This window comes from Rhamphochromis longiceps, linkage group LG14, assembly GCF_057381845.1.
Source record: "Rhamphochromis longiceps isolate RC_006_pf linkage group LG14, R_longiceps_female_GT1.1, whole genome shotgun sequence".
In the NCBI taxonomy this organism is placed as follows: domain Eukaryota; kingdom Metazoa; phylum Chordata; class Actinopteri; order Cichliformes; family Cichlidae; genus Rhamphochromis; species Rhamphochromis longiceps.
This window is the reverse complement of record NC_140570.1, coordinates 22,887,752-22,907,997: the sequence shown is the minus strand read 5'-3', so window position 1 is coordinate 22,907,997 and position 20,246 is coordinate 22,887,752. Positions and strand designations below refer to the sequence as shown.

Below are 20,246 nucleotides of genomic sequence, written 5' to 3'. Positions count from 1 at the left end.
TACTATTCTTGTGTCGATTTCCCCCTTCTTGCCATTCAGGCCATGAAGGAGGAGTACAGCAGAAACCCCTCCCCTAAACTACTGAAAGACATCCAGGAAGCTGAAAAACACATTCCTCAGCTGCAGGGTCAGCTCCCCAAGGCCATTGGGACAACACAGGTAGTTACCATAACATGCCCAAAGACATGGGATATCTAGGGACAGGTATCTAACGGCAGCATCCACGGAGGTGTTGTGGGATTCTTTTTCTTTTTTGTAGAACATTTAGAGATTGTGCCAGACAAACATTAATCCAAAGCCCATCAGAGGATTAGACTTTCTCTGTGGGAAGCCACTCTTTTGTGTCTGAGTGACAGCTTATTTTATAGTCATCACACGCTGAGCCTTGTGCTATGTGCGTCAGCTAGTGTGCTACATTTAAATTTTTCAGTATTTATATTTTATGCAATTCCACTCGTGAAATGATCTATTGACTATTACCAGTGTATGTAGTTTATTTTGAAAAGCTGTTTGAACATGTGTCATAAAGAACATTGTAAATATTACTTGTTTATCATTAAAATATATAAATCTTTATAATTATTATTTTTTTAAAAAAAAGTATTATTAAATCCTCAGGAGATTGTTCCAAGTGATGATGCAGATGAAGATGCATTTGTCCCCAAGGGAGAAAACAATGCAGACCTGTTCTGGACCAGGACCCCTGTAAGTAATCACATTTTTAAACATCACAATCTAAAAATCTCTCTCAATACCATATTTACATCAAATTCCAAGACCTGCTATGCTCTAGAATAATAATGTAAAAGTAAATGGAATCAGTCCTGCTTGGCTTTGGGGCTTATTTAGAGCTAAACATCACCAGAGCAAGGATTATATTTATGCATACCGATTCTACATTCAGATGACTCTCAGGCATAGCAACCAATCTGTAATATAGTGTTTTAGGTCTCTTTTTTTTCTCTCTTTTTCTGTTTTTAATGAAATTTAGATTCATTACAAAGTTGTTGCGTGTGTGTGTGTGTGTGTGTGTGTGTGTGTGTGTGTGTGTGTGTGTGTGTGTGTGTGTGTGTGTTTTCCTTCCCACTTTCAGATATCTCGCATATTTGGGCCGTCATCTCCAGACAGCCAGTGTCCAAGAGAGTTCTCCTGCCCCAGCCCAAAGACCACACCCAGGAACAGCTACAACTCCTTCCACTCCCCAGAGACAGAGGACACCACTGATCTGGTAGCTTTATGGAAATTATCTTCACACATATTATTTACTCTGTCTTTCCTCTAACTGTTACAACCACACAATAAGGTCAAGAGGTTATGAATGTCCAAATGGGGGAGACATATTGACCATACCTGACATCTCGTCTACAGGACGCCCTTTCCCCTACCACAGTCAGCAGTCCCTCCTCGTCTCGCCTGGTTTCGCAGATCATTGGAGCTGAGGATGACTATTTTGATTCAGACCAAGAGCAGGTATTTTTGGGGGACATTATCTCTTTTATTTATTTGCAAAACCCTACAATTTTACGGAAAGCCCAAATACAATTTCAAGTGACTTATAGGTTAAGATTAGAGGTAAACTGTTGTATTGACTGTTTTTCAGACAAACGGCCAGTGTAACAGCTTTAATAGTATTGAGCTGCTCAAGTCTCGCCCTGCCCACCTCGCAGCCTTTCTGTATCATGTCATCTCTCAGTTCGACCCTGCTCCTGTGGTAAGACTTCCTTCATATTTGTTGATGGCTTTTATGCATTATTTACAGTTTTTACGTAACCTAGGCCCTTTGCTGTGAAGAAAGTTCACCCAGTCACACAAAGCTGGTTATCAATTTGCTATGTTAACCCAGTGTTTGCTGTCCCATGTATGCGCCAGTCACATGAACATCTGACCAACAACACTGATTTAGTGCACTGACAGCTGAGAATCTCATTTTACAATGCAAGAATAAAGTATAAGATTAGAAACATATGAAGCAGTTGCACACATACAACAGAATGAAACTAACATACCTGCTGCAGATAAACCAGCGATTGGTTCACAGCATAAGTTTTTGTGGCATAAGTTATCTCAGTAAGAAGTGAACCACCACAGGAAACCCCGGCTTAACTATGGGAAGAAAGCTTAACTTGTCTTAAAACAAAATCTTGCTGTTTAGGAGACTCTGCAGTTCCTATTTTATTTTGATTTTTAATGTTTTGTTCCCTCAGCTGTGCTACCTCTATGCTGACCTCTACAAGCAGACCAACTCCAAAGAGACCAGACGGGTGTTCATGGGCCTTCACAATTTCTTCATTGACCGGGGAGCAGTGAGTCTTTATCTGTCTTTACACAGCGAGCACACAATCTAGTATTGCATTTAGATTACAGCAAATTATTGTAGCAAATTGAATTTAATCACATTTCCGGCCCGGGTGTTTCCAAAATCATACTAATTCGACCAAACAAAGCCTAAAAACACATTTTAAAGTAATCTCATATACAGGTCAGAACAGGGTGGTGTATTTGCTGGTAATTGGCTGTTATGCCTTTCATTGGAGATGATAGAGGAGTATCAAGGGCACAATAAGACTAGAAAAGCACTATAAATGCCAGATCATTTACTGTTATGTGTCTTTATTTATGATCTGAACTCATGCAGACAGCATTTGGCAGTGTTTTGCTTGACTTCAGTACCTTCACTCCTTTATATCCCTGTTTGCTTTTAAAGAATCGAACTGTTTCATTTTTGTTGCAGAATTTAAAAGTTGGTGTTCCTGAATCTGTCTCCGCTGATCTTGGTAAGTATTTCGTACACAGCTTCTGTCTCATTCAGTTACCTAACCAGCATCATTTAGAGCTGGTGATATTTATTTTGTGCTGACTTTTTGTGCTTCTGCTGAGTAACTTTAGCAATTTAAGCACCCTCATTATACAGTCCCTGTAAGTCGATTCCTCAGCCAGCCAAGCACAGTCCTTGCCAAGGCCTTAAGAAATCAAATGCTCTGATGGTTTGGAAAGTATTGCTTAGCTTTAATACCACTTATTTATTGTGGACATGCTGCAACCCTTTGATATTTATTCTGTGTATGTGTGTGTGTCCGTGCGTGCGTGCGTTTGCAGATCGGCGGCGGACAGAACTGATCCCAGAGGAAATAAACAGACAACATGTTCAAACACTGCAGGACTCTCTGCTCCCTGATATTCAGAAGAATCTTGAAGATTTCAGGTAAATTCAGAATTTGTATTTTTTGTGATGCTGCCGATTTAGCTGGGTTTCAGATGTTAAGGATTTTGTTAGCTCCCACATTAGGCATATATAAAAGAAACAAGCTTTTCTCATCCTCTTCTTCATTGTTTCTCTAAAACATTATCAACCTGGTCACAGTAATAACAGTATACCTCCTTATGTGTTTGGTACTTGCAGGCAGAAGCGGAGTATGGGCCTAACAGTGGCTGAAGCAGAGCTGGGCAGACTGGACCAAGAGAGAGTCAGAGACCGCGGCACTCTCGAGCGGGAACGCTCATATGCTGAAAACATCATCGCGAAAATAGACGATATCCTGTGAGTAACTGATACATATACATGCTAGTTGGAAGCTCATAATATTCAGTTTTATCAATTTTTATTTATCGTACTGTTAACAGGGTAACTACTCAACTCACAGAGGAAGAGAAATGGTAAGAAAACTTTGGCTGAAGCAAGTTTCTTAAATCAAGAGATTTCTAAGAGTTAACAACTCCCATGGCCCCTTCAGCCATCTGTGTCTGTGCTATATTTACATTCTGTAATATGCCTCTCAATTATCTAAGGGAGCTGTCATGTCTTGGCTTATTTTTATTAAATCTTTTCAGTCCTTGAAATTATCATTAGACAGCAATCTGCTCCTAATTTAATAACTTGCCAGTGGTAGTAATTATTCACCTTTAAAGTACAGTCTTTGATGTTTCAAGCAAGAATACATATCAGTGTCATCCGAGCGCCACTCTGCATCCCCCACAGTTGACAAATTAAGCGGTGGAGCAGTCTCTTAAAGAAAACATGTAATTTATGCAGTATGTTTATATTAAATAATTCAAAAGTGTGACTGATTGAAACAGTTTTGTTTGAAATGCCATATGGTCGCAGCACAGCCCAGATGGTTTGTGTAGACGTTGTATGAGGAACGACTGTTGTGACATATGGTACAAATCACAATATGGATACTTGCTCTCTTCAAATTTTAGCATTGTCTTGTTTTGTTAATTATAATTCAGAAAGCATCCAAACTCATTGGTTGTCATGTTTGTTTGTTTTTTAAGCACTACAATGCAGTATGTTATATATACGTACATGAAGCACCTTGGTGTGAGGGTCAAGGAACCTCGCAGCCTGGAGTCCAAACGGCTTCGGATCAGCTTTCTTCCCATGATTAAGGTAATCTAAATTTGTCTTGCACAGTGAGACTTCTTCCTCTTCCCCCATCACCTACATGACTCTTTTCTTGTTTTTGATGAACTCTACAGCGAGGCAACAAGACAGAAAAGGAAAGGGAAGAGAAAGTGAAAAAGGTTCCCAAGAATAATAAATTTAATATTCGTGTACCTCAGCGGCGGCCCAGCCGCATCGAATCGTCAGGTAAGATACGAGTTTGAAATGACCAAAAATAACAACGTAGCTTTCAAAGCTTTATATTATTTTGATACCACCTGTCTGTGTATTCAGGGGGTACGACCCAGGAGGGACGACCACGGCCTCAGAAACAGATGTCTCAACCTGCACTGTCTACAAGTGATTATAAAGAATCTAGTCGTCTCAAAGGCAGCCAATCAAGCGAGGGCCCTGAACTTATACACTCCATGTCTGTCAACTCATCATCTCCAATTAGCGCCACCTACAGCTCTGACACCAGCAGAGACTCTGATATGGGTGAGCAAGCAGACAAATGAATTAAATGAAAAAACACTTAAAGGAGCGATGGCTATTAACTTGTTATCTGGCAGGTGGGACTCCAATATTTGGCCCCTGCAGGGTGAGTGAAATCCTTCCATCGGACTCTCTGGACGGGTTGCCATACTCTGCTTCGCAGTTTGACCCTCTATATAACCTGGACCAACTGCCAGAGGATGACAGAGAAAGTGACAGGTGCCTTTAAAGTCACATCTGCAGTAACACTGTTTCCCTTAAAAGTTCTTATTTTTATGACTGATTTCTCTGTCACTTTTTGTAGAACTCACGAGGGAACACCAAAAGCTTTAAGAAGGCAAGAATACCAGATCATTTGGACTTTCTTATATTGATCTAAAAACCTAGTTTAAAAGCTAACTTTATTGTATTACTGTAGGCTTGAGGGACTCGGTGCTGCTGATATCCAGAGCGAGGATGACCAGGGAACAGATTCTGAGTGCGATCCCCCAAACTGGCAGCATCTGGTGCGTCCAGAGGTTCTAGCCGGTCTCAGGCCTCATGAAATCAAGAGACAGGAAGTTATCCACGGTGAGGACTGGCACTGTCAAACTCCCCTGAAGCTTATATTGTATTTTCAAAGTATACTCTCCATATGCTTTAAAATACTACAGTATACAGAATATAGTGCGTAGACGGGAAGACAATTATGCAGCATTTGCTGGGATCCAACCCAAGCTGCTGTCAGATGTGTTTTATGCTGAAATGTGCAAATACCTGCCAGCTCGAATTAACATCTTGCGTGTCTGCAGAGCTGTTTTACACAGAGCGTGCACATGTACGGATGCTGAAGGTTTTGGACAACGTTTTCTACCAGAAGCTCACCAAAGACTCCATCCTGCCTCCTGCTGACATCAAGAATATTTTCTCCAATCTGGAAGAGGTTCTGCAGCTGCATGGTACACTATAAACACACATCTCCTCTGCCTCTGAGCCATTAAGAATCAATAAAATGCCTGAAAAGTCCTGTAGTGTAAATTTAATTCCATTTTAAAGTAAGGCCAAACTCTTAACAACATACAGACGCTCACATTATCATTTTGCATTCCTTTTTTTTTTTTTTTAATCTTGTACACACACATGCTGATAGTTCCTCCTATTTAAATTTCAGTTAACATATCAGATCAAATGGCTGCCGTTCGGAAGAGAAATGACTCTTCAGTAATTGATCAGATAGGAGACGACTTGCTTTCCTGGGTGAGTACAATTTTCATGCCAAAATTCTATTTTCTCTTTCATATAATTCCTTCTATTGAATAAAATTCAAGATGACTGATGTGGTGGGGAGAAAAAAACATTGTGTACAAAGAAATGGAAGTGTTGCCCAAAATTGCTTCATAACGAGAAAAAAACTGTTGACGTTGGCTTGAGATTGCTTTTCTCAGCTTTATAATTCGACAATCTTTTGGGATGACGTGTGCACAGGGACATGGGTATGTGCAGTTTATATATGACAGCCATGGTAATAGGCCTTTTTCGCCACTTAAATCCTTCTAAAATGGGGGGAAAAAAAGAGGGGAAAAAAATCAAAGACGACAGAGAGGAAAATCTGCCCTCTCCAGTAAGATGAAATGGGAGTGAGAAAAATGGAAGCCCTGTCCCTAGTAAATGATGTCACTCAATACCCTAGATCTGGCTGACATCTCAGCATCTTAATATTGTCAGTGATATATGAGATGTGAGGTAGCGGCGTAGGAGCTGGAAGTCTTGTATAGAGTCTCTCAATGGGAGACGTGGCGGGAGTAGGATAAGTAGGCTAATCAGTCCCCTAAGGGTCTAAACATTGATCTAGTCTGGACTGAAACTTAAGCTGTCTCTGCTGCAAGGACATAAGCCTGCCCCCCCAGGAGTCAGCCACTCGTCATAGCGGTTAAATACTAAATCTACTACCTCTGACCCATATTGACTGAGTTTCTATCCATCTCTGTCTTGTCTTGGGTTGGGTGGTAACAGTTCAGCGGTGGAGAGGAAGAGAAGATCAAGCAGGCGGTGGGGACGTTCTGCAGTAACCAGCCTTTTGCTCTGGAGCTCATAAAGACCAAACAGAAGAAGGACTCGAGGTTCACTTCATTCATTCTGGTACGCTTGTCACTGCGCACACAGTGTATACAAGGTGTTCACAGGAGATAACTGCTCAGAAGGCTCACAATTTGTCAATCAGATGGTTTAAACAATGGTTGTGTGGATCTAAATAAAAACCCAAGCTTACTCTTATTCTAGCTCAGTCTCTATTTATACTGAAAATTATGCATTTGGGCTGTTTTTATGGCTGCTTAAGGGTACTCCACTTATATTTTGCTTCTTTGCAGGAGGCAGAGAGTAACAGGCAGTGTCGCCGACTGCAACTCAAGGACATCATTCCTGTGGAGATGCTGCGGCTCACCAAGTACCCTCTGCTGCTCGACAACATTGTCAAGTACACAGGTGTGGTTGTGTTTTCTTAGTAATCAGAGCTCTCTTACCACAGTTGGCAAGGATTTGTTCACATTGTAATTACTTTGCGTGCACAACGACCTTAATGCACAACTCGTGAAGGATCTAATCTAATAATTGTGACAGGCCTTCAGGCCTTTACTTAAACGAATAGCTGCAACTCTATTATTATTATTATTATTATTATTATTATTATTATTATTATTATTAGAGCACATTTAGTTTGCAGATTATTTTTGTAAACTGTGAAATAAAATACTGCAAACAAGTCCAAGTACTTAAGTACACAGACTCTTTCACACGGGAGTCCCCTGACTAGATAAATAGTTTTCTTTCTTATTTTTAAATTATTCATTGCTTAACATATTTATTAGGCTTCCTGTGATTAAAAACTGCTCTCAAAATTAAATAAAGTGTTAATTCTGACGGCAAATTGTGATTTAGTTTTAGCCTTTTACTAAAACATCATTTAGTTTTGGTAGTTATTTAGTCTACTAAGTATCATAAGATTAAAATAGATTAAATCTAAAATTGATTCAGTGGCTAAAATATAAGGTTTAAAAGTCTGATGCGTTATGTTCCGTGACATCTCTTTCTCCCCAGCGTTGACATCAGAAAGAAAACCATTTTCTCAGGTGCAAATCAAATGCGTTCATCTAACCTTTCTGCAAAAGGGGATTATTTCTGATTGGATCACTTCCAAACTCATCCTGTCTTTCTACACAGCTCAATTAGTTCTGATAGGATCTCACTGTCTCTCCAGAATATTTTTATCTTGGTTTGTTTTTTTTTTTTACATGTATAAGAATAATATTCTTATTTATTTGGCAAATAAACTGAATTCACATTTTTATATCCAATATGGACTTCTCTGAGGAGTCAGAAATTATTCAAGGTTAAAATTATTCAAATTATTCAAGGATTCAACAACTAAAAAAACTAGTTCTTCTTCTGTGCAGAAATGCAGGTAAATAACTGTAATTTGGTATCTTCATCTATAAATAATATGCTTTTACTATTTTTACTGCTTTTTCTGTAAACCTGTGAATTTGAAAATTCATAGGTAACAACAGTAAATATTTTATAGCTATACAAATATTATTTACATAAAATGGCATATGTGTACCAGTGGCTTGACCATTGCAGACACATAAAATATGATTTTCATAATTACCAATAATGTTAATTTAGTGCATCGGTAACATAGAGCACCACCCTAATGTATGTTTAATACATTTGATGAGCACTGTATATCAGCAGTGTTGGGACTAACGCATTACAGTAACTACGTTATTATTGTGGTAACGAGCACGGTAACTAGTTATTATGCCAAAATCAGGAACGCGTTAATCGTTACTGGGATTTAGATAGGCTCGTTATTCGTTACTTCGTGTGGTGGCATCGCGGAGCTTCCACAGATTCAGTAACATTAGCAAGTGGTGGAGGGCAGCAGGTGGATGAGGGAAAGGGGAGGCAGGAGGAGAGACCCGAGGCAGCCGCCGGTGTCAGGTGAACTGAACTTCAGGTAAGAAGTTATGACATGCAGTCTATCTGGGTCAGATATAAACCAAGTTTAGGTGGAGTTTATTTTCGTTATGCTGACTTTTTCGTACTGCGTACTAGCTAGCATGACGGAGTAGGGCTGGGCGATATGACCCAAAATTCATATCTCGATATTTTTTAGCTGGATGGCGATGTACATCTCAATAATTTTTTTTAAAGCTATAAGGTAAGAACAAAAGGAGAGTTTAGTCAAAGCTGTGTCCCAGATGTCACACAGGCACTTTTATTAACATACAGCATAGATGTACATGAAGCAATTACTCAAAAATAAATTATGAGCATTTATTAAATAATAATGCTCCATAATTCTGAGAATTCTGAGTAAAACCAAAGTTACTTTCCCTAGTAACTAGTTACTTTGAACGTAACGAGTAACTTGAAGTAACTGAGTTACTTTTGATAGAAGTAACTAGTAATGTAACGAAGTTACTAATTTAAAGTAACTTACCCAACACTGTATATCAGCCATCTAGTTCATCACAGTAGCGGTGCAGCCTGGCTTACCAGTAAAAGTGTGTAAATGTCAGATCAGAATTAATTCTTGCTTTAAGTTTGGCTGCAGTGCTGCAGCACGCCCTCATGTGACCTGCTTGAGCAGAGTTCAGTTATCATATCCAGCTTTTCTCTCACATTCATCATGTCACAATCCCCGTGCCAATTAGTTCTTATTGGTGACTTAATACAGCATGTAAATGAATTTACCCATAACTATGGACATAAACAAAAAAAATAATAATGGTATCTCATTTGCATTTGATAATCTGAATGCAGCATAAAAGAACGGATGAGTTACAGAGACAAATAGAGAGATTATCATTTTAATGGTCCTGCGGCAGCACTGCACATTTTTGGGGAATGTCGTGCCCATTGTTTGGGCCATCATTTTAGTCTGCAGCGGCCTTTGGGTCTCACTCGAGACAATGCACTAACGATAAAGAATAACCAGCTATTAGGGGACTGAAGTGTGCTCCCGCTCCCCCCAAAGCCCTGTCATAATTTTTTGGGAATGATGGCATGTTAATGGCCAGACGAAATATCAATTTGTCGGACAGTCCTCTGCAGAACTGAGGAGACCTTACTGGTTAATGTCGTCTTTCAGACAATGCAGAGGAGAAGGAGAAAGTTAAGCAGGCAGCAGACTGCTGCAGAAAGATCCTCAGTCACGTCAACCAGGCTGTGAAGGAATCTGAGGACAAACAGGTGTGTTGTTTTTTTTTGTTTGTTTTTTTTTGTTGTTGTTGTTGTTGTTGTTGTTGTTTTTGTTAATTGAATCTCCTTTCCATGTTTTTTGCCATTAGGATGATTTGTTTTCCAACTTCCTTTTCAGCTTCCTTTTTACTCAAACTGCATTTTATTTCCACTGCTTCTGCTCCACAGGCAGCAGTATCCTCTTAAAGAGGACTTACTTATCCTATTTTTTTTCCCCCATCTGTTTATTTCACTCCCTTCCTCTAGAGGTTGGAGGACTATCAGAGACGATTGGACCTCTCTTCTCTAAAGCAGACAGACAACCCAATGATCCTGGAGCTAAAGGTGAGTTGTCTGCCCAGCCCTCTTTTAGCTTCAGTTAAAGCATACTCACTTGTTGTACACCCACATTCACTGTTTGAAATATGTGCTAGATAGAAAAATAGCACTGCACAGAGCAGAAGCCAGTAGTTTAAAGCTTTTGTTTTTATTTCCTGTTCCATAATATTCAGAACTTGGATCTGACAAAGAAAACGATGGTGCACGAGGGTCCACTGTCATGGAAAGTGAACAAGGACAAAACTATCGGTTTGTTCTGATTGATAGTTTCACTATTGCTGTTTAGCTGGAAGGTGACCACTACTTACAAACACATCTTTCTATTTTCTCTCAGAGCTCTATACACTCCTCCTGGAGGACATCCTGGTTCTCCTACAGAAACAAGATGAGCGTCTGATACTGAAGTGTCACAGCAAAAACCTGTCGGGCACTGCAGATACCAAACATATCTTCAGCCCTATCATCAAACTCAACACGGTGCTGGTGCGCTCAGTGGCCACAGGTCAGTTACCACATAAACTCTGAGGATTTATTACTAGAATAAGGTATGAAATAATACAGGCTCCATCCATAGAGGGTAGAGTAATATTCATTAATAAGCCTCTCTTCTGCCAGACAACAAGTCCTTCTTTGTTCTTTCGATGTCGGAAAACGGAGCCCAAATCTACGAGCTAATGGCGCCCACTGTCTCAGATCAGAGAACGTGAGAGCAAATCCCCTTTGATTCATTTAAATCTCATTGTTCCGGTTGTTATACGAGCTGATGACTGTTTCATTTCCCTGCACAAGGTGGCAGCGTCTAATCACGCAGAGAGCTGAAGCCATGAAAGTTAAGCCTCACAGCGTCATACCATTACCTCAGACCGTGTACGTTACTTACTAATTTGAGCACATCTAGTGGGTCAGGGTTTATGCTCGTTATTAACACATGATTCTGCTCGTGTGCCAGTGGGGAGAGAGACGGCGTGGAGATCATTACAACGGGAGTTTCCAGGTTGAGTAGAGACACGGACCGCACATCCACTGGCAGCACCCAGTCCACAGGTAACTGGAGCAACTCATTTCCTCGATCCATTTCTTCGTCCTACTTAAATATGTGTCGCTATACTTCTGTAATTAAACCCCTGTGATAACTCTTAATTATACCTTCATAGATAAGGAAAGCAGTCCAGTCTGTAGAAGCGCACTGCAGACTTCGCTACCTGGCAGTAATCCGTTTGAGGGAGTGAAGACTGAGGAGGAGAAGGAGGAGGAAGAAGAAGGCTTTGTGGACCCAGAACTTTCTTATCCAGTGGCCGAGGATTGCAGAGGAGCCTCGTTTAGCATGTTCCCCTCGAGGGCAGACGAAGCACTGAAAACACGTAAGGGGCACAGAACCGATGGATTGATGCACATGAAATGCGATCCAGCTATACTCTGTAAATCTATCACTTTTTTCTTTTTTTTTTTGCTCAGTGGCAGCATTAAAGCACGTGTTAGTGACCCAGCTTATGTCCCAGGAAGCTGCAGAGCAAACTAAACGCTCCACAGGGGCTCGCCTCCTCAGGACCACCTCTCTGCGCACCCCCATAGACAGCCGTGCACGAGTGACGGTCCACAACGGCTCAGAGAAAACCGGCTCCCAGACAGACGACCTGGCTCAGGACCTGGGTTCAGGAGACACCGGCTTCTTTGACTCGACTGATGACTATGGTAGGTCTGGGCAGTCAGAACAATTCATGGTTTAAATAGAATAAACTGACATTAAACATAAATGTTCGCCTCGTCCTGATCCTTCCTGTTTTCCTTTGATTCTTTCAGCTGCGTATTTAGTCCTGGAGGGTTACGGTGGCCCAGGGGAGAGCAGCACAGACGATGACATCTTGGCAACAACCACAGGGAAGCAGCTGAGCACTTCCCAAGGCTGCGCTGCTGACTCGGGCATCAATTTGAGATTTTCTTCAACATCACAGGCCGGCAGCCTCTCCTCTTTCAGCAGACAGGTCCTCTCTCACCTTCGAAATCTTCAGGCCAACCTCAATTATCTGAAGGTAACCGACACTTAATCCTTTACAGCTCTGAAACACACACACACACACAATAACTGGTATCATGCACATACACAGTAGTCATTTTTATTGTGTAATCTGGCAGTAAATTATTTTTCTCCCACAGGAGGTTGAGGCCAAGTACAACAGTCTAATACAGCAAAGGCCAGAGAGATCAGCAGCAGACACGCATGGAAATAAAGGTATCTCACTTCATGCTCAGCGCTGACAAATGAATAACTGGTTCTTAATTTATGAATCACTTCCTGTATCTGTTCCTTTTCTGATCCCAGATCTTGCTCTCTCTCCCTCAGATAAGAGATAGTGGAAGTCTGTGCAGCAGCTTTTGGCTGTGGTCCCAAAGAGGAAGTACCGACTTGTAGTCTGTTCCTACTTCTCATGTCCTGGACTTTCTGGACGACTTATAAGCTTGTCCTCTCACTGCTGAGCCCTGTTTTTTTTTTTTCCCGTTTTGTTTTTTCCATCAGTTGCCACAGAGAATGAGAGACTTAAGTGTGAGCAAACATTTGAAGGGAGGAGTCATCTTTTCGATGCCGAGCCCCCCCATCCTCTTCCTCCTCCGCCTCTTCTTCCTCCTCAGCACAAGGCAATCAGGGATGTGGGATTGCGCCAGAACCTCACCCCCCTCCCCTTTTACCATTTAACACCTATATCCCTTGAATCCCTGCAAGAAAGAGAACTTATACCAAAATGTACAAAGAAGTGTGTTGAGAATATATATATATATGAAACACAAAACAAGAAAAGGAAAATTTTAAGATAATGTATTAAGATTTTTTTTTTTTTTTATCCCAAGATGTATTTATTTTCTCTCTTTTCATTTTTTAAAGTGTTTCCCATATTGCTTGCATGCTTTAGGCCATGGTGTTACAGTTTTTGGCTGCTTCTCCTGCTTCAGTCACACGAGGGTTAGTGGGAGAGCCGAGTGCTCGCTAGCATAAAAGCACCCTAGCACACCTTGCTGAATTGCAGGACTGTATTCGGACTGAAGAGGCCAGAGTTGCACTGCTGATGGATCCCATTGTGTTAAAATGACCTGTGTTTTGAGTCTTGAATTTCAGATAAATTCTAGGCGTGGTGTTAACTAGAATGAAGAGTCTGCCGGCTCTGATCTGGTCCTGTTGCATTTCTGTGCTGACTCCTTCGTCCTCTTCGCTCTGAAGGGTGTTTTGCCTCTCATCTGCTCCTCTTCTCCTTTTGCGTGTGATTCTCCCTCTTCTTTTTCCCTGTGACCATGTTTGAGTGTTTTCCCTCTCTTCCTCACAGCCTAGTGGCTTTGATGCTTATTTATCCCTTCCAACACTTTATGTCATGCTTCCTCATCTGCCTCTGGGTGTCTCGCCCCGTTCCCCTCTTCTCCAAGGAGCGGTCGTGCTCGTTCAGTGTCAGCTCCTGGCAAATGCTGCTTTCTTTCTGCTACTATTGGCAATGCTGATCTGACTCCCTGATATTCTAATAATGTCATGAAGTTCAACATATTCTGTACAATGATCAAGTTGGAAGGTTTATGCATAACTTTACAAAATAAATGGTGCCATGACACATTCAAAAAAGAAACCGGTGTGCTGATGTTTTCTTTCTTTCTTTTTTTCCCCGTCTAACAAAAGAAGACATCTAGTCTGGTGATGTTTTCAGAAATTGCTGAATGATTGGGAAATTATTATATTTGGAGGTCAGAGTGACAAAGAAATGATCAGTTGCTTGACTTGTCTAAACATTAAATAATAAACACATTGTGACTGTAAACCTATTTTTCTTTTTTAATCTGTCTGGTTGAATTTTAGGTCCTGCTGAAAAGACTGTGCCTTCTGTTCACAATATCCCTCCTCCTGTCTTTACACATATGGAGTGGAAATTTTTCAGATGTCTATGCCGATAAATTCACTCCAGGCATCTTTGTGTGACATTATTGTGCACAAATTCTTCATGGTTCTGCTAATTTATGCTGTCCTAATATAAAAAATTTACAATTATGGGTGCAAATTCATTCATTCATTTACAGTAACATAATTCCCTAGAAGGTTACACCTTAAGACCTACAGTAAGCAACTTTTTACCACTTTCAAGCAGGATATAGGGAGAGAAACAGTGAAAGTTACCTCTATGTAGATATCCAGTATATGCAAAGCAGCAGTAGGACTTAGTGGTAGTACAAGTATTCAGTATTAAAAGTCTTTTTGATAGAGAAAAAAATCTAAATGTATTTTGTTATTAAAGCTAGTTTAAACTTAGTTTCAGAATTGTTTTCTTTTAGCTCCAACACATTTTGGGGAGTTAATTATGAGCTATAGTTGTAGTCTCTGGAGTCGCTTGCTTTCAGACACAGTTCAGGTAAATCAATTTAATATTAAAATAGCTAAACTGCACTTTAATCTGTGTAAGTGTGTAAGTGACAGTCGGACACTTGCAGGAATTCACTGCACTGTGAATGAATTCAAGGCTTGAACTTTCCAACCACTCAACAGATGACATCCTGTATGCGAGTAACTGAAAACTGGATGACACATGAAATATTACAGATCTCTTTCCCCCCCGAAGCAACTTCACAATTGAAAACTGGGTTGAAAATGTGGACGGCGCAGGCAGTGTGGACCACTTTAATGTTACCTTCATAGTCAACTATACGTTTGACCTTAAACAGAATATATTTTTCTAGACATTCGGCAGCACTAAATGTCAGAGTGCGTGAGCCGTCGTAAAGGAAACCACGAGAGAGGTTTTGATCAAAGACGCCAGAAAAGGTGTTCATTACCAGCAGGTGGCAAACTTCCACCATTAAACTTCATGTGGAGAAGACCCACCCTAAAACCTGCAGTGACATCAGTGTTTTAAATAACCTAGGGTGCCCATTGATTTTCCACATACATTTGACTCCAGAGTCTAACAAATAAATGACCCAAGAAATGCATCTTGCCGGCCTCCATAATGAGACAAAGCCACAGTCAAGAGAATCCCACAGAGGACTGTGTAGCATTTATTGTGACTTTGTTCTGGTTTACTGCTACCTGTCTTGTGTCTGGCAGTGATTTTTGCAAAGTGTGTCTGAGTGGAAAGCAGGATGAAGAATCGCAGCCCGAATGACATGCTCCCTCTTTCTTTCTCTCTGTCAGCCCAACTGTTGGCTTGCTGCAATGAGAGAGAGGAGAGGATATCTTATGAGGAGACAATGTGAATCCACATGAGGTATAAATGGTGAAAGAAAAAGAGGGAGAAAAGCCAATAAATTAAGAGTAATAGAAAGGAAGTGGTGAGGGTAGAGTGTGATAAAGACACAGGGAAGATGAGGAGAGGACAGAGGCAGACGAGAGGGGATGGTAATTGATTGTCTTGTTTCTCCACATGCACCTGTCATCGAGCTAATTGGAGTGGCGAAGACAAAGAGGAGAGAGGTGTCAGTCACAGCGGAGCCTTCCAAGAGGGCAATTCAGGTCAAGCTCTGATAAGACGACCCCTTTCTCCTCAGCACCTTCAGCTACGCAACAGTGTCACGAGGAGACGGGCGGGGGAAATGAATCCAAAATATGTCCCATCCAAAAGCAGAGGTCCTGCACTGTCGTTGTTCTCTTTTTTTTTCACCCACTAGGCATTTTGAGTTGTGTCATCTTTTAAATATAGTATAAAAACATAACAGAGCACACTTACCCACATGGTTTCGGATGCTGATTTGCATAAATTTTGCATACATGCCCAATGTTGAAAATCAAGTTGAGGATTGATGTGTTTACCTGATGCTGTGTAACACAAAGAGCTCGAGCTCATGATTATAGTGGAGCGCATCATTATGGTTGTTGCCACGGGGCTTAATTCTAAGATAAGGATGGTTGACTAAATAACTCGGCTGTGACAGGAACAAACAGGAGGGGTTATTTCTTTAGAATCTGGGCTTTTTTATCCACACTTCCACAAAAATAAGAAACACAGCACTGCAAGCATCGCATTCTGAACAGCTCCTAAAATCAAGGTTCTGTGTGAACGTCTATGCATTGACTTTTCTACTCTACACGAGCACTGAAGGCATTTTATGCAACATCTCTCATTCACCCAGGCATTTTTCTGCGACAAAGTGCTTTCTATCTAATTCTTACACATCAGGAGCAACTCAGGGCTCAGTGTGCCAAAGGATGCTTTGTTATGCACACTGAGGCAGCCGGTGACTGAACCACCAACCCTCCAATTAGGACATGACCTGCTGCACCTCCTGAGCCACAGTTAGCTAACTAAATAATGTTTAAAACCAACTGCCCAATTTTGTGTAGTTCCACCTCAAAGAAACAGCTCTGACCTGCTGAGGAGTCTCTTTAAGACCTCTTAAGACATCCCAGCAATGTCCTGAAAGCTGAGAGGCTTTAAAGAAACTGACTTGCTGTTCCAGCATGGTGAGGTGGAGTTGAGGTGCAGGACACGCTGGAGAGATCATCTCTGTGTTCCTCTGGATAAACTGGAGGAGGTGGCTGGGGAAAGGTAGGACCTTTCTGCTTAGGCAGCAGCCCCCTCAACGCGGGCATGGGTATGCAGAAGAAAATGGAGGGATGGACGTTCCAGCACATCCCACAGATGACTGATGGGATCGGGTAAGTTCAAGGCCAAGTCAACACCTTGAATTCCTTCAAACCATTTCTGAACACTTCCAGAATGAGAGGTTCACTGCTATTGGCAATAGTTACCATGAAGAGGTGTCTGCAGCAGTGCATCATTCACAGGTATACCAGGGTTCAATAACACACAACGCCTCCGAAACGTTGCCACTTTCACATAATTCATCTCTTCCGCAGGTAAATAAAACACACTCACAAGGCTATCTGCACGATGTTAAAGTAAGTAAGTAAAATTTTATTTATATAGCACATTTCTAGATAAGAGATCACAAAGTGCTTTACAAGGTATAGACACAGATTAAAAAGACAAAGTACAGTCAAAAGTTAACAAAATGCAATTTTAAAAAGATGTGTTTTTAGCTGTTTTTTAAAAGTAATCAGTGAATCAGCAGATCTTAAGTTCTGAGGAAGAGAATTCCACAGTCTGGCGGCCACAGTAGCAAAAGCTCGATCACCCCTAGTTTTCAGTCTCGTATACTTAATAACAAGTAGGCCCTGACCACAAGACCTCAGAGACCTACTAGGGGCATAGGGCTGTAAGAGTTCAATGATGTATGATGGTGCTTGTTCTTGAAGAGCCTTAAATGTGAGAACCAGAATCTTAAAGTGGACTCTGAATTCGACAGGGAGCCAGTGTAACTGTATAAGCAGCGGTGTTATATGTGAGTATTTCGATGTTTTCGTCAGAAGCCTTGCTGCAGCATTTTGGACAGTCTGCAGACGCTCCAGGGAACTCTTGTTTAGACATGTAAACAGTGAATTGCAATAGTCCAGTCGTGATGAAATAAAAGCATGAATAACAATCTCCAGTTCAGTATGAGCTATTATGGGGCTCAATTTAGAAATATTTCTTAAATGATAAAAGCAAGACCGAACCAGAGATTTGACGTGAGTATCCAATGTAAGAGCAGGATCGAAGGTTATCCCTAGGTTCCTGATAGATGGTTTCACAAACGTTGAAAGGGGACCAAGAGCATTCATTATGCTGGGTACATGTCTGTCTGGAGCACATAACAGGACTTCAGTTTTATTTTCATTTAGTTGGAGGAAATTGTCGGCCATCCAACCTGTGATGGTTTCCAAACACACATTTAAAATCCGCAGTTTAGAAGCATCTTCAGGTTTAAAAGATATATATAGTTGGATGTCGTCTGCGTAGCAGTGGTAACAAATATCCTCAAAAGGGCTCAAAATATGCTGGAGAGGAAGTAAATAAATTAAAAACAATAATGGCCCCAGCACAGAGCCTTGTGGCACACCAAAGGACAGGGACGTAGAAGATGACCTGTACTTAGAAACTGCCACAGAAGAGTATCGTTCACAGAGATACGAGGAGAACCACTCTAAGGCAGACCCAGATACACCGACCCAGTATTTCAGCCTATCAAGCAAAATATAATGGTCAACGGTGTCAAAGGCCGACGTGAGATCCAACATTAAAAGAACAGAACACTTACCCGCATCGTTTTGCATCAGAATGTCATTAGAAACTCTAAGAAGGGCTGTTTCAGTAGAATGAGCTTTACGAAAGCCAGACTGAAATTTATCAAAGATGTTATATTTTTCTAAAACTGCTGTAAGCTGCTTAGCCACAATCTTCTCTAAAATCTTAGCAATTAACTGTATTTTTGAGATCGGTCTGTAGTTGCTAGTGAGAGATGGGTCCAGCATAGGCTTTTTTAACAGAGGGTATATAACAGCAGTTTTAAAATAGGCAGGAACTTTGCCAGATCCCAAAGAGGTGTTAATTATAGTGAGCATACAGGGACCAATAGAGTAAAAGACATTTTTAAATAACGATGCGGGTAAAATGTCGAGTGAACAAGAGGATACTTTTGTTGCACTAACTATTTTACCCAGTTCGGCTAGTTAAACAGGTAAAAATCTTTCTAAAACAACAGGCCGAACTGGCGTAGGAACTGACAGTGCAGATGCTGATGGGGACAATTTTTTCCTTATATTGCTAATTTTTTCTAAAAAGAAAGCAAGAAATGTTTCACAGTCTTCAGCAGAAGAAATAATGGCAGCAGGTGGAGCAGGAGTAATGAGATCAGTAATAGTATCAAATAAAAGGGAAGTTAGATGCTCATGTGCCTATCATACATAGCTGGACTGGACTTTTTCATTTTTATGGGCCGATGTTTTGTTTTTTCGTTTTTTTCCGTAACGGTATAAACACTGAAAGGTGGTGGATTGGCCAGATGCTGGGAGATGTGTAAAAATAACTCAATTGTTTGGTGATGGCTATGGCGGAGCTTCCACAGATTCAGCAACATTAGCAAGTGGTGGAGGCCAGCAGGTGCAACAGGCTGGCAGGTGGATGACGGAAAGGCAGGAGGAGCAGAGACCAAGTTTAGGTGGAGTTTATTTTCGTTATGCTGACCTTTTACAGTCAGTTACAATAACTCGTACTGCTACTAGCTAGCATGACGGAGTTTCTATACAGCTGGGCGGGTGCTATGGTGTTAATGATGTTGAACTTGTTTTGTCTTATTTTATTTATAAGGTTAGTTGGTTATCTGGTGAGAGGGAAACATGAAGATGAAACCAGGAGATGTCCTTACTGAATCATCAGAGCTGAACAGGTGATGGAGAAACAGGTTTACCTTTTAGGTGACATGAATTAGTTGAAGGGAAGTTATGAACTGTTTCTGAGAGACAAATAACACCAGGATCTTCTTCTATGTAGCTGACAGCTGGTAACTGTGCAGGGGCGGGTCTAGCAAAGTTTTGCCAGGGGGCCAGGTAGGGCATTAACAGGGAAAGGGGGGCACAAAGAAATACTTTTCTTTCTTATTCTCATTTAAAATGTCTAGCTTTTAAAAAATAATTATCTGAATCTTACAACAAACGTTTTCATCGGATGTAAAATGTATTGAAATCCATTATTGTACATAGTAATTTTTTTAGGGTCCCATTTTAATTTCTTCAGAAGTAGCTAAGTACTGTATATGATGCCAGTATTTTCCCACATTTTCTAGATACTGTACCAGTACTGTGTGTAAAATGCAATATTTTGCCCTGCCATGCTGTTTATTGATGTGGCAAATGAATGGTTTATGAAAATATATCTAAATCTGTCATCAGTGATCAGGAATGATCATGATTCACGTCTAGCCTTCTCTGTCTTAATTTCAGGTTTTCACCATGTGTTGTAGATAG

General features: G+C 40.9%; 1 protein-coding gene across 2 annotated transcripts in view; it reads left to right on the top strand.

Annotated features, from left to right (window-relative positions):
• The window catches only part of arhgef12a (Rho guanine nucleotide exchange factor (GEF) 12a), a 43,810-nt gene extending 30,596 nt beyond the window's left edge, over window positions 1-13,214 (top strand). For both annotated transcript variants that reach the window (XM_085429448.1, XM_085429447.1), the window contains 32 exons: window positions 40-159; window positions 619-705; window positions 1,094-1,228; window positions 1,369-1,470; window positions 1,601-1,711; window positions 2,205-2,303; window positions 2,732-2,774; window positions 3,097-3,202; window positions 3,401-3,538; window positions 3,622-3,654; window positions 4,276-4,390; window positions 4,480-4,591; window positions 4,679-4,882; window positions 4,957-5,098; window positions 5,184-5,216; window positions 5,298-5,449; window positions 5,671-5,817; window positions 6,030-6,115; window positions 6,872-6,997; window positions 7,228-7,342; window positions 10,014-10,114; window positions 10,370-10,447; window positions 10,615-10,690; window positions 10,776-10,943; window positions 11,057-11,144; window positions 11,231-11,308; window positions 11,391-11,485; window positions 11,596-11,802; window positions 11,897-12,133; window positions 12,242-12,471; window positions 12,596-12,671; window positions 12,783-13,214. In XM_085429448.1, coding sequence (XP_085285574.1) covers window positions 40-159; window positions 619-705; window positions 1,094-1,228; window positions 1,369-1,470; window positions 1,601-1,711; window positions 2,205-2,303; window positions 2,732-2,774; window positions 3,097-3,202; window positions 3,401-3,538; window positions 3,622-3,654; window positions 4,276-4,390; window positions 4,480-4,591; window positions 4,679-4,882; window positions 4,957-5,098; window positions 5,184-5,216; window positions 5,298-5,449; window positions 5,671-5,817; window positions 6,030-6,115; window positions 6,872-6,997; window positions 7,228-7,342; window positions 10,014-10,114; window positions 10,370-10,447; window positions 10,615-10,690; window positions 10,776-10,943; window positions 11,057-11,144; window positions 11,231-11,308; window positions 11,391-11,485; window positions 11,596-11,802; window positions 11,897-12,133; window positions 12,242-12,471; window positions 12,596-12,671; window positions 12,783-12,793 — 3,651 coding nt within the window. In that variant the 3' untranslated portion in view covers window positions 12,794-13,214. The remainder of the gene's footprint in view (window positions 1-39; window positions 160-618; window positions 706-1,093; window positions 1,229-1,368; window positions 1,471-1,600; window positions 1,712-2,204; window positions 2,304-2,731; window positions 2,775-3,096; window positions 3,203-3,400; window positions 3,539-3,621; window positions 3,655-4,275; window positions 4,391-4,479; window positions 4,592-4,678; window positions 4,883-4,956; window positions 5,099-5,183; window positions 5,217-5,297; window positions 5,450-5,670; window positions 5,818-6,029; window positions 6,116-6,871; window positions 6,998-7,227; window positions 7,343-10,013; window positions 10,115-10,369; window positions 10,448-10,614; window positions 10,691-10,775; window positions 10,944-11,056; window positions 11,145-11,230; window positions 11,309-11,390; window positions 11,486-11,595; window positions 11,803-11,896; window positions 12,134-12,241; window positions 12,472-12,595; window positions 12,672-12,782) is intronic.
• Window positions 13,215-20,246: the final 7,032 nt, after the last annotated feature.